The 12,328-nt window shown below is 39.8% G+C and overlaps 1 protein-coding gene across 1 annotated transcript; it reads right to left on the bottom strand.

Annotated features, from left to right (window-relative positions):
- Window positions 1–1,786: 1,786 nt before the first annotated feature.
- Window positions 1,787–10,326, bottom strand: Smp_205770 (unnamed protein product; the record flags this gene model as incomplete). Its single annotated transcript, XM_018795597.1, has 3 exons — window positions 1,787–1,880; window positions 8,842–8,917; window positions 10,233–10,326. 3 exons carry the CDS (start codon window positions 10,324–10,326, stop codon window positions 1,787–1,789), a joined length of 264 nt encoding a protein of 87 aa, XP_018644772.1.
- Window positions 10,327–12,328: the final 2,002 nt, after the last annotated feature.

Raw genomic sequence — 12,328 nt, 5'->3', positions numbered from 1 at the left:
TGTACCTCAGAAGTACATAAACCTTGTGAAGGCTCTTTACTCGAACACTATCAGTCGAGTGAGAGCTTATAGCGAACTGTCATATGATTTTACAACCTCAAGTGGTGTCCGTCAAGGCTGTCCACTATCCCCATTTTTGTTTAACTTCATTATAGACCTGTTGCTGCAAATAACACTCTCTTCGACTGAATTTTCAAAAATTGATCTTCTACCAAGAGGTTCACTTATCGACTTAGAATACGCAAATGACATAGTCCTGTTTGGTGAAGACGCTGACAAAATGCAGAGTCTTCTGTTGGAACTCAGTAATAATGCCAGGATGTTTGGGATGCGTTTCTCCCCATCCAAATGTAAATTGTTACTCCAGGACTGGCCTGCGTCAACACCCGAACTAAGGATAGGGAGTGAAGTAGTCGAACGCGTCGACAACTTCATTTACCTTGGAAGTCTGATCAGCCCTAATGGGTTGGTGTCTGACGAAATCTCAGAACGGATTCAAAAAGCTCGTTTGGCTTTTGCCAACTTACGACACCTATGGCGAAGACGAGATATCCGTCTATCAATTAAGGGACGAGTATACTGCACAGCAGTTCGTTCTGTTCTACTTTACGGCTGCGAAACATGGCCATTAAGAGTAGAAGATACTCGTAGGTTACTAGTATTTGACCACAGATGTCTTAGAAATATTGCTCGCATCTGGTGGGATAACCGGGTAAGTAATAGTGAGGTTAGACGCAGGGTATTAGGGAATGATGGTAAATCAGTTGATGAGGTCATGAATCTTCATCGACTGAGATGGTTGGGCCACGTGTTACGTATGCCTGAACACCGATTACCACGACGCGCTATGATGACTATTATTGGGGATGGTTGGAAGAGAGTTAGAGGCGGCCAAACCAAAACATGGCATCAGTGTTTGAAGTCACTAACTTCTAGTCTGAGCCATGTTGGTAGATGCAGACTACCTGGTTGGGGTCCGCGTGACTATCGTAACCAATGGTTAGAGACTCTGGGTGGCATGGCTCAGGATCGATCACAATGGCGTAGGTGCATACACTCTTTATCTTCCCTTAAACTATGAGATTAAAATTGCTTCATATCTCTCTTCCTTCCTATACTATATCCTTATATACAATCTTTATATACTACCACCACTAAATTAATTACTTCTATGAATCCGGTGTTGATCTTGTTGTGCTAACGAGGTATGGCAACTTGGACCGATGCATATATGTGCCTGGTCCTACGTTGTTGCTGACTGACTGAGCCAGAATATTCGTTTCGTAACAAAATAACATGCTTGTGTACAGAATCTGAATACGAAATAAGCATGAAAAAGTGTCACAGGCGATGGGAAGTTAGTTTTTAGGTCACTCAATCATCAATCAATTAAGACCCCATTTGTTAGGTCAAATTATTGTATATCATATCACCCACCCACTGTTGATTGGAAAATGAGTACTAGCTGAATACTAAACCCTGAGTTTAATCCCGTACGAGGTTACGGGTAAGAACTGCCGAAACTTGAACCAGACATTGATATAGTGCTTCCTACTTTTAATGGTTCTGCAAATGATGTGAATCTGTTACGAAAACTAACTTTGTACAAAACATTTTCACCTAAACGGTCTGAAGGTTTAGACTTTAACTTGGGATATAGTGAGTGGGATTTCACAATTTCCGGATAAATAAGCAGTTGTTTTGATACAGCTTCGTTTCTGAGTTTATGAGACAGATGTTACATGAATAATATATATGTATCAAAATACTTAAAAACGTAAAATTTCTATACCTGAGGTGTCGGGCACCCTGTAACAACTAAAGCTGGCCCCAGTCTGAGACAACTTTCCAAATCAAAGAAGAACAGATATGGTTTACCACTAAACAAAGTAGGAACGAAAAGTACAGATGTATTAATGGTGAATTTACGTGTCAACAATGAGTAAGTACAACGAAAAATAAAGCACTTGATTAGATTTCTTTGGGTTTCAATGATAAAAGTTGTATTTCGTTTACTCTCGAAAGTGGTGATGGCCATGTTACTTCAAGAAATAAAAGAACCGCCATACACGGATATCTATATCAAATCATGAGTTGCACTGACAAAATTCGGATTCCCAGATTGATGTATGCTGAACAGGGTTCAGAGTACTGAGCTTCATTCTCGCTGTACATATTAAACACTAAGTTCAGAACGTTAAACTCATGTTTTTTAACAACGTCAAGACAAGTGCAAAATTATTACTGATTAATGGTAATGTGTTCAATGAATACGATCGTTACTATATAGAAAGAGCTTCTTCTGGAATTGTCATTTCAAATGGAGTTTAAAAAGTGGATATTTATAGTTCAAAATTAACTAAGTATATGCGGATTATCTTCACTACCATTATTAATTTCTCAAGTGATAGAAGTCAGATGTCATAAACAGGCTGTCATTCTCAATCATACAAAATATTAGCTGTAAGAACAAAGTACAGTTGGTAAATCTACCAGTAGCTGATCTTATTTATGAAAAATGTGTTAGTAAATTGAATTCAGAATATAAAATCTGAAAGTAGCTGAACACTGTCTTAAAAACTAGTGAAAAATGATTTGGATGTTTGACAGGTTAATCTACCAATAAACATCAAATCATAAGACATTCAGAAATTCAGATTAAATTCGTACAATATGCAAAGTTTTTGTTGTTGTGCGTTAAATAAAAAAATTGTTAGCAAGAGTTAGTAGTGATACATTGGTGAACTAAGCTAATTATGAGTAATTTCAAATTAAATACGATGAATGAGACTTCCGTATTTTTTGCCAACCTGCTACCTAGAGTGTGAAGTCCCGTTTATACATAAGTTTTCTTACTAGAAACCCAAGAAGAACTAAATTATATTCGAGCTAATTCAGTTATCAGTCATTCAGTAACAACGTAGAACTTCGTACGTAAGTACGTACATCAGTTCGAGTTGTCATACCACATCAGCACAGAGATGCAGTTGTCGATTCAAATCCCATAGTGGTAGAGGTAGTAAGAGTATAAGCAGCAATCGGAAAGATCAGGATTTGAAATAAATTTGGAAGGAGAAAAAAGAAAGAAACAAGAAGAATTCAGAAGATCAGAATTTGGCAGAACACAAAGAGTGTATGCACCTTCGCCATTGCAAACGATTCTTAGCCATGTCATTCAAAGTCTCTAACCATCGGTTGTTATCATCTCGCCGATACCAACCAGGTAGTCTACACCTACCAGCATGGCTCAGTCCCCTTCCCAGTGACTTCATGGATTGTGCCACGTTTTGGTCTAGCCACCCCTAGCTTTCTTCCAACCTACTCCTACAACATAAAACTTTGCACGTCGGGGCAGTCGGTGGTCGGGCATACGTAACACGTGTCCCAGCCATCTCAACTGATGAAGTTTCACTACTTCATCATTTGATTTGCCACCCTTACCTAGTACCCATTTCCTAACAACTCCATTACTTACTCGGTGGTCCCAGGATATACGAGCAATAATTTGAAGACACCTATGGTCGAATACTAGTAGCCTACGAATATCCTCTACTCTTACCGGCCATGTTTAACTGCCATAAAGTAGGACGGAACGAACTGCTGCACAGTAAACCCGTCCTTTGGTTGCTAGACGGATATCTCGCCTACGCCATAAATGAAGCAAGTTGGCGAAAGCTAGACGAGCCTTCTGTATCCGTGCTGAGATTTCGTCACACACCAGACCACAAGGGCTGATGAGACTCCCAAGATAAGTGAAGCTGTCAACACGCTCAACTACTTCACTTCCTATCATTAGTTCAGGTGCCGATGCAACCCAATCCTGAAGTAACATTTTGCATTTCGAAGGAGAGAATCGCATCCCGAACATGCCTGCATAGTTGTTTATAGTGGTCAGAAGACTCTGCATTTTGTCAACTCCACCAAATAAAACTACGTCATCGGCGTACTCTAAGTCAACAAGTGAGCCTCTTGGTAAAAGTCCAACTCCATGAGATTGAGATGATGAAAGTGTTATCTCTAAAAGCATATCAACGACTAAGTTAAACAAGAATGGGGAGAGTGGATAGCCCTGACGAACACCATTTGAAGTAATCAATCCTGATGACAGTTTGTCATAAGTTCTAACTCGATCAGTTGTGTTCGAGTAGAGAGCCTTTATAAGGTTAATAAACTTCTTTGGTACTCCTTTCACTGACAAACACTGCCACAGAACCTCACGATCAACGGAGTCAAATGCCGCCTTAAGGTTGAGAAATACTACGATTGTGGGACGCCTGAATTTGTGTCTATGTTCTTGGACCTGACGTAGAGTGAATATCTGGTCTATACAACCACGTCCAGGTCGAAAACCAGCCTGGTCGTCTCTAATCTGTTCTTCACGAGCTTTGGTTAGGCTTCAAAGTATTATTGAAGCCAATATTTTAGACACTATATTAGTCAAACTGATTCCTTTGTGATTGTCACAAGAGGACTTTTGTCCTTTCTCATGGACTGGCACAATCAGTGATTGGGACCAGTCAGATAGAATTACGTCCAGTTCCCAGATTCTACCTAAGACCTCAGTCAATCTCGCTGCTAGTACTGGACTGCCATCTTTAAAAATCTCAGGAATAAACCCGTCAGGGCCTGCTGCTCTCCCTCGCTTCAGGTTTCCTATAGCTTTTTCAACCTCATAAAGAATTGGAGGACTTACATTAACTTGCCATTCAGGTCGACTGAGGATCATGGGAAACTGAAGTGTGGCTGAAGGCCAGTTGAACTGATCTCTAAAGTGTTCTGCCCATCGATTCAATCTCCTGGATTGAGAGTGAATAATATGTCCATCTTCTTCTGAGATAGTTTCGCTGACGGTTGGGTTCCTAATACCGGTTCCTTTAACAAGTCTGAATACTTGTCTGCTGTTACCTATCGCCGCTGCCTTTTCCATCTCTCTTGCTTTCGCTACCGACCACTGTTCACGACCATTACGTAGGGCTTCTTGTTAGCCTGCACTTAAGCTGACTCCGCTCTTCGTTATGTTCAGAGCCATATGGGATGAGTTTTCGAGCATCTATCAGTGCGGTAGATGCTACTGAGATCCAGTGTTTCTCCCAAACCTTATGGTTTATCGTACTAGCAGATATCCCTGCTGTTTCCACAGCTTTTCGAATGTCATTTCACGTTGATTCGGAGTGGGCCCAACTTACATGGCTGCCTAACTGTTTTTCTAGTTGTTCCTGAAATACATTCTTAGCTTGGCTGTCATTAAGTAGAACCTTAAGAGGTTTCCTTTCAGCGTCTTTCCTACGTCCAGTAGGACGCAGACAGATACGTGCTTGCACTAGAGCATGATCTGAATCTAAACATGTGCTCCAGAATGAGCAACAGTCTTCCATCGAGCCCCTCCATCGGTGGCTGATAGCGATGTGATCTAGTTGGGTCCAACGTCGGGACGAATTCGGGGGTCGCCATGTCAAAAGATGTTTTTCCTTGTGCTTGAAGTTAGTATTTGCAAGAAACAGACGGCTATCTGAGCATAGCTGCAACGGACGGTCGTCATTATCTGTTCTTTGAGCTATGACACCATCAGATCCACCCAGGTGTATTTCCCTTCCACTTAGTTTACCTACTTGAGCATTGAAGTCGCCAACCACTATTACCACATCAGAGCGCCTAACTTTTAGGAAGAGGTCGAAAAGCTTTCTGTAAACCTCATCTTTTACATCATCTGAACTACAGTCAGTGGGAGAGTAGTCAGAGACGACGAATAGGCAACGACGAGTGTCCCTATCTTTCCGAGTCCTTACTGTTCCGTTTAGTTGGACAGCACACAAACGACTGTCTACTGGGATCCAGTCCAAATAAGCTAGTTCTGCCTTAGGACTCAATGCTATACCTACACCAGCGAGGCCACGGGAAGCGGTATCAGGGCTTCCAGATACACAAAGCGTGTATCGAGTTGGTTCTTTATTATGACATGGTGAGGTCAAATGAATGATGCTACTCGGATCTTGTATGCACGTTTTGGAGACGCAGCACACATTGATGGTGCGAGATTCTAAAGTCCTAGCTAAGGAAGCCTGTTGTCCTATTTGGCACAATGTTCGGACATTAAAAGTTCCTACATGTAGTTTAGAGCGTGGTTTCAGGAGACCAGGAATAACGTTCACTGTACTCGAATCGTTTGCCCTAGCGGTGAGAGGTGATAAAAGGACGTGGGAAGGGTTAGTCGTGGAGATAAGAGAGTTATTAGGTGTAGGAAGGATTTGAAAGTGATCAACTTGGTCTCGTGTGTTGTTACGGGTATAAGGGCTAATATCACTTCCCGGGTGCCCACACTGTGGAAGGGTATTTCTTGAGGGACCTGAAAAGGAAGTTGGATTAATGTTGGTCCTAACGACTAATTGTAACTGAAGATACACTTAAAGTCGAAGAACAAAATTCACTCTCAATAAATGGGTACAATGAAAATGCATTGTCAGTTGACTGAACAAAAATCATCTTAACTCGATATCCTCGTCTTAACGTTTCACTTAGGGGGGAGGGTACAGCGGTGCTAACAATAATATAGATGTAGACCATTCGAGAATTTTTAAAAATCCCATGAACTAATTTAGTTGATTAGTATTGATTTACTCAGGAATTACCTTTGATTCTCACTCATTAACAAGTTTACCACTTGAAAAATTCAGCAAATCTAGATTGTTTTCTCAAAGCAACTTAACAGTGGGTACGCTATGCGTTATGGATTCAGGACTTCGACTAATAATAAACGAGGTAAACTCAAACTAACTGTCATATGTAGACAAATACAATATTTACACACTTAACATTTGAAATTTCTGTTTATAAAAGTCAATAAACATAAAACGTAAACAGGCCATCACAAATAACCCACACATATACAAGTAAAGGAATGTATGCAAATGTATCGCACTAAATTCATAAACATATTCCAATACATTTAAGGCTAGATGAACAAAACACTTAAGGATAGACTAATAAGAATGATACACACCAGAAAGTCAGGCACTAAAACGATTAAGCATATACTTTTCGCATAAATTACATTTTGCCTTTGAAATGGTATTTTATGTAAAATATCTACGAAGTAACAAAAAAACTGGATCAGTTTACACAAAATGAGTTCAGCTTCGAATTGATTCAATTACGCTACGATGCATGATGTTTAACTTAAAAAATCAGTTGAGAAAGACATCCTCGAAACGCTTGGTGCTTTTTATAGCTACTTTCCATATTATCCAGGTAATAATTAAAACATGCCCTCTCCACTTAAAGTTAATTAACCCTTGGAATGTATAAACAACCAATTATATGACTGCAATAAAATGTTTTGGATTAATCGGGGAAGAGAGTAATATTCTAACCACAAAAGACACAAAAAAGTGACTCTATGTGTTTAGAAAAATACAAATTATAGTCAACCTTCCCCTTAAAGATACACTAGGCACTGAAGAAAACCAGTTTCGAAGTAACATTTATATGGTCAATATTTCAACCAATCTTGTATTGCTATTCCATGCACTAAGATTGAATTGGTTAGTATCATCCTCACACCATCAGAAGGTCTTCAGACAAATATTATTACTTCACTGAAAGCATACTTATAACAAAAGTAGATAAAAAAGAATGACCAGTGGGAAGTTGGAGAATAATTACAGGACAACTAAATTGCTCCTTAGTTTTCAAATTATCACTGTAATCACTTAACCTGGAAATACATTCTTGGTGTCTTTCTTTGCAACAATTCCGCTAGTGGCAGAGTTTGTTTTGACATCTACAGCGAGTCTAAACAAGCATCCAATTTTGTCGATCACTACTGAATGTTTCGCATTTTGTTATCTGCCCGTTATCAGGATTACTATTTTTCTTATTTCAATAATTTATTTGTATTACCTTCTATCCCTATCTTTTCTATCCCCATCAATACTGTTACTAACTCTAATAGTGAGATTTGCCCTGACACTTTTATTTCACTGTGCTGAGGTATGGCAACCTGAACCGATGTACATAAGTCCTATGTTCTACATTATGTATAACTAACTAATGCGATTAATATTTAGTTGTTTCGTTAATCTACACTTACGTTCTTTAGTTCATTATTACTTTAGTATAATCTACTAATTGGGAAGTTGTGAGAATCTATTGATCTTTCCTAACTTCTGTTGAAATCAAACCAAGAACGTTATATGTTGTGAGATGAATGGAATCTATTCCAATTTATATGCTTTAAACCTTCTGGAAATGCACTTATTATTTATATACATGAATTGGATTCATGTAGATAGAATCAAATCAACTGACGAAGTGATAGCTGTGGAAAGTACTTATGATTTTAAGGGTATAGTACTGAACTCCCTCAGAAAATAGATCGGTAAAACTACATCTTTTTTATTAGATTATTGTATATGCAACAGACTGAGAGCACATGAAATCTGATGAATTCGCTTCACGCTACTATGTCCGCTACTTACATTCTAAAAGATTGCTAAAATGAGTGATCAATTGATCTCTAGATCACCAATTCACATAACTATAACTAAATATTGTTCCCACATTTTATTAATCGTCCACCATATTTATAGTTCAGTGTGCGAACCAATATAAGTTGAGCATGATACTAACTTATATGAGAAATGTAGTTTTCCAACTTATCTCTATAAAATAACCAGTTATTGCCATTTTATTACGCTTATTCAAAATAGCACTCAAGACATCTGGAAAACGAGCAACTGATAAACATTTTGATTTGCAACGTATAAGGCGCGTTATTTCTACCCCCCCAAAAAAAGTAGCAGTTGCATATTAATAAACAAAAACGTTAGAAGTTTGAAAACTTACGAAACATCACGACCGCAAACTTGTCCTTGCGAATTAGTTGGATGTATGACACGTTTAAAGTCTCCCATGGCAAAACCTGGCGTGAAAGGTCAACAAACATCTTTACTGGGTAATTAAACATAGGATAAGCTATAACATCATTTTAGACATTTATGAAACACGCTGTAATGTGGATCAACTAGGGATGTTGAAGGTTTTCTCATAAAAAGGAACCCAATGAAACATTTGTAGCCAGTTTCAACAACAAAAAAGAACCTCATATGCACGAATATGTAGTCAGTAGACTAGAAAATAGCTTGTATGGTCATTCATTAAGATTCGAACTGTTTCACAGAAATTGGGGGACGCTTATATAAAAGACATAAGATTGTACTTATCAACTGAAATCGAAATAGCTCAAGGTTTCCCCTGGTAATGTGGTTTGAGATTCCTCACAAAAACTATCAAGGACAAATAAAAATGAAAAATCCAAACAGCTGAATGTGGAAACGAGAAAACATAAAAAATGTTTGAGGCATGTTCTCAAATTTTGGAAGCTCAAGAAGCTTGAGGACTAATCGACAATAGCACTATATTCAATAGAAACAGGACACCAAATGAAGTTATCTGCATCATGATCACTGTTGGTTATACAAACAGAAATGTTCTGGCCTTTAACTCCTGCTTCGAATTGTACCATCAGCAAAACGGAAAACGAAAACAAAGTAATTTTAATTGTTTAGTTGATCATCATGAACGGGTTTATCTGTAGTTGCATTTAATTAAGATGACAATGAACAATCTATTTCTCGACCACCATACACTGGCAAGTTTAATTTACTCAAATGTACTTTTAGTCCTATGGTAAACACAGATAGGTAGGATTCAAGTTGTACCCAAAGACTTAGTTCGCTGAAATTAAAAAACAACATATACATACAACTTCATACAGGTCATTCCGAATATACGTCACACGAGGTGACATTTTAGCATGGTTGAATGAGCTTTCAATATAGAATTATTTTAGAACTTATTTATTTATGGTGACTCTGAGTTCGATTATTCACCAGAAGTTTGAAACAGATTCCTGCGAGAAACGTTAACAGTAAAAGCAACTGGACTATTTCACTAATTAGACCCTATATATATATATGGAAAAGTTCCAAGAATTAAACGAAATAATTGTGAGCCTGTTATCCAAATAAACAAGTTCAAGACAGCAAAGAATTTGCGCCAAAAGCTTATGACCCAGTCACCGACAAAAAATGTCCCTTCTATCAATAAGATGAAATTCCCATCAGATTTTAATATCAAAACTAAATTTCACTACAAAGACCGGTTCATTTAAACGCACTAATTAGTCGCAACAAATATAACAAAATAATACTGACAAAAAGCAAGTAGAAACTTACTCCACAAAGTAACAATAAGGAAACCAATGACGAATATTGAGAACACTATACAACAAGGAATATCTGTGCATGTTCTGTCAAAAAAAGAAGGCATGGAAACACTAAGTAAGAACCAGGGGTTTGACTGTGAATGAAGTAATCTTAAATGCTGTTAAAGTATGAAGGCGAATGTTACTTTGCGGTACGCTACACAGTAGATCCCTCCTTCAAATATGCGAAAGCGAAGTTAGATTAGTGATGGTCTCGATGACCTGGAGTACGGAAGCAGCGCCCAAGAGACAAGTGTTTGAGACCACGTTCAGTAGAAGAAAAAGTCAGTACAGATAGTAGTCATTTGAGGTACTCGTTGTATAGCTTAAGACTTTTACCAATCATATTTTCAAAGTTCCATTCACTTTAGGACAAAACGATCATTTGGTTCAACCAAGGTCAAACTACTTAGAGTCTCGTTAATTGTTGAAAGGTAATAGCTTGAAAAATGTAGTACCAGATAGAGACGAATGTATTATCAATCTGCAGTTAGTAATACGGACTCTGACGATAAGTCTAGGTAAACTAGATGGTTCTAACTAGGTTAAAATGAAGGATTATTGTAATATGCTCTCAGGATTCAAGAATCCCGACCGTTGCTGCTACCTTGACGTGGTGGTCGGGCTTGCCTATCGTGATGAACCAATCGAGCTATGCTGGCTGGAACAATCGTTCCTCGAGGTCCTACCATGCCAGACAGGTCGTTTGAAGAGCGGTGAGACTAAAAGCAGCAAACCCAAGGTCCGAAGGCGAAGTCGTACTGCCGACTGTACAGAGGTGTGACAGCAGTAAGGTGTTTCCTTCAGACAACCAGCATGACAGCGATGCTGCCTTCCCACAAGGAGGGGTGGGGTTAGAAAAGGTCGACCCTAAAAATGCACACCTCGCCTTATCCCACGGATATCCGTCTCCGGCGGTAAGGTCCTTTGAAGGACGGAGCTAACACGAAAACTACCCACAAAAAGGTCGTGTGTGACCGACCTCAAGCAGTTGTCCCTTGGACACTGCGGTCACGCTCTCAGGTCATTAAGACCACTTCTAACCCAATTTCCTTTTCAGGTACCTCTAGAAGAACCCTTCCACGGTGTGGGCAACCGGGAAGTGATAACTGCCCTCATACCTCTAACAGCACTCAAGACCACTGTATTCATAATCAATCTCCTTCTTCAATTCCTACTATTCCTTCCACCTTGACTTTCAACACTAAACTTCCTCTTTCGGTTTCCTCCTCAAGCGTCACCATGGCCAACGATTCTAGTGCGCGAAACGCTGTCCCAGGTCTACTAAAACCTCGCTCCAAACTACACATTGGAGTCTTCAACGTACGTACCCTATGCCAAATCGGTCAACAGGCCTCCTTAGCTAAAACCCTAGAATCTCGTACCATTGATGTATGCTGTGTCTCCGAAACACGCATACAGGATCCAAGTGTGGTCATTCACTTGACCTCATCTCGCCAAAATGGACAACCAACGAAATACACCCTCCGTGTATCTGGCGACCCGATGGCTAGTTCTCGTGGACTTGCAGGTGTAGGCATAGCACTAAGTACAAGGGCAGAACAGACATTACTAGAATGGATCCCCGTTGACAGTCGCCTGTGTGCTGTCCGGCTAAATGGTTCCGTAAGAACTCGGAAGGATAGGGACACACGTCGTGATACTGCCCGGGTGCCCAAACCGAAGCAGGTGGTTTTCTTAGGGGGCCACACCCCGAGCCTTTGACCTAAAGGTCTAATCCACAAGGCAGTGGAGCATCGTAAGGAGATGCAGTCCCATGGTAGCCGTTGACCAGCAGAAGGTTCATTCGCCATTCGTTCCATCAGGATACTGGAGCCCATGTGCACCATTGGTTTGGAATCAGGGTTTTCCACTCCTTTCTAGGTGGACCCCTCCGTGTCCACCAACCCGGTTAAAGCTCCGGACATTCGCTTTTCGTCCTCTCACTTTCGTAAACAACACCCCCGCCACGAGAAGGCAGTGAGTAGGACTTCCCTGACAGAGGCTATATATTCGCTGGCCATGTGAGAGCATTTCGAGAAGAGAGAGTGGGCTCTCCCCACTCTC

The sequence above is a fragment of the Schistosoma mansoni genome (assembly GCF_000237925.1).
Source record: "Schistosoma mansoni, WGS project CABG00000000 data, supercontig 0618, strain Puerto Rico, whole genome shotgun sequence".
Taxonomy (NCBI): domain Eukaryota; kingdom Metazoa; phylum Platyhelminthes; class Trematoda; order Strigeidida; family Schistosomatidae; genus Schistosoma; species Schistosoma mansoni.
The sequence above is the reverse complement of the archived record's forward strand: the minus strand, read 5'-3'. Positions and strand labels throughout refer to the sequence as shown.